This window comes from Primulina eburnea, chromosome 12 (genome assembly GCF_022965805.1).
Source record: "Primulina eburnea isolate SZY01 chromosome 12, ASM2296580v1, whole genome shotgun sequence".
In the NCBI taxonomy this organism is placed as follows: Eukaryota; Viridiplantae; Streptophyta; class Magnoliopsida; order Lamiales; family Gesneriaceae; genus Primulina; species Primulina eburnea.
The window spans coordinates 32,192,790-32,194,122 of record NC_133112.1 but is presented as its reverse complement, the minus strand read 5'-3'; the positions used below and the strand labels follow the sequence as shown (position 1 = coordinate 32,194,122).

The 1,333-nt window shown below is 42.3% G+C and overlaps 1 protein-coding gene across 1 annotated transcript; it reads right to left on the bottom strand.

The window, feature by feature from the left end:
- Positions 1-200: 200 nt before the first annotated feature.
- LOC140806808 (secreted RxLR effector protein 161-like) lies at positions 201-854 on the bottom strand. The gene has a single exon (XM_073163339.1). It carries the CDS (start codon positions 852-854, stop codon positions 201-203), a length of 654 nt encoding a protein of 217 aa, XP_073019440.1.
- Between the last annotated feature and the right edge of the window lie 479 nt (positions 855-1,333).

Sequence of the window (1,333 nt, the reverse complement as noted above, 5' to 3'; positions counted from 1 at the left end):
TGCTTCTGAATTGCATAATTTCGGACCGTCCGAACCGAATGTCGGATCTTCCGAACGTAACCTGTTTCTTAATTTCCTGCATGCCTCAATATAAAACATTAGTACATTTTTAATCCAAGTTTTGGTATCATCAAAACAAAAACTTTGGGATATGTTACAGCATTAAAAACATTAATCTCATCCTCGAGATTTGTATGCGTTTAAGGCGTAACAGGATCCTGGGACATGCTGATGGATGCTTGATTATCACATAGCATCCTAATTGGGCCATCAACACTGATTTGTAGGTCTCGAAGCAGCCGCTCAAGCCAAATTCCCTCGCAAACTCCATGTGCAAGTGATCTCAACTCTGCTTCAGCACTACTCCTGGCGACGACCGATTGTTTCTTGCTTCGCCATGTAACTAGATTGCCCCATACATATGTGCACATTCCGGAAGTGGATCTTCGATCGGAGACCGAACCACCGTAATCAGCATCTGTGTAAATATCTATATGTCGGCTGGGAGTCTTTCTAAATAAAATTCCTGATCCTGGGGAAGCTTTTAAGTATCGGAGAATGCGCATTACGGCTTGCATGTGTATCTCTGAGGGGTCATTCATGAACCTGCTGACCATGCTTACAGCGAATGTGATATCAGGTCGAGAATGAGCCAAGTAGATCAATTTTCCTACTAGTCTTTGGAATCTCCCCTTATCAGCGGTTTGCTCAGTTGTTCTTGGCCGTAACTTGAGGTTTGGGTCCATGGGAATATCCACAGGTTTGCATCCAAGCATTCCAGCTTCCTTGAGTAAGTCAAGGGTGTACTTCCGTTGTGCCACTGATATTCCATTCTTTGAGCGTGCTACTTCCATTCCAAGAAAGAATTTCAGCTATCCTAAGTCTTTGAATTCAAATTCAGTAGACAATAACTCCTTCAGTCTTTTTATTTCTTCCACGTCGTCTCCAGTAATTATTATATCGTCTACATAAACACTTAGTATCGCACATTTTCCATGAGAAGAGTGTTTTGTAAACAAGGTATGGTCGGCGTGGCTTGGATGATAAGACTGTCGTTTGAGAACTCGAGTGAATTTACCAAACCATGCTCGAGGAGATTGTTTCAAACCATATAATGATTTCTTGAGCTTGCAAACTTTGTTGGGATTTAACCCGTTATTGAAACCCGGTGGTATGCTCATGTATACTTCTTCCTCTAGGTCACCATTGAGGAAGGCATTCTTGATGTCGAGTTGAAACAATGGCCAGTCAAGGTTAGCAGCAAGAGATAAGAGAACTCTGATTGTGTTAAGTTTAGCCACTGGTGCGAAGGTTTCACCATAATCAACCCCGT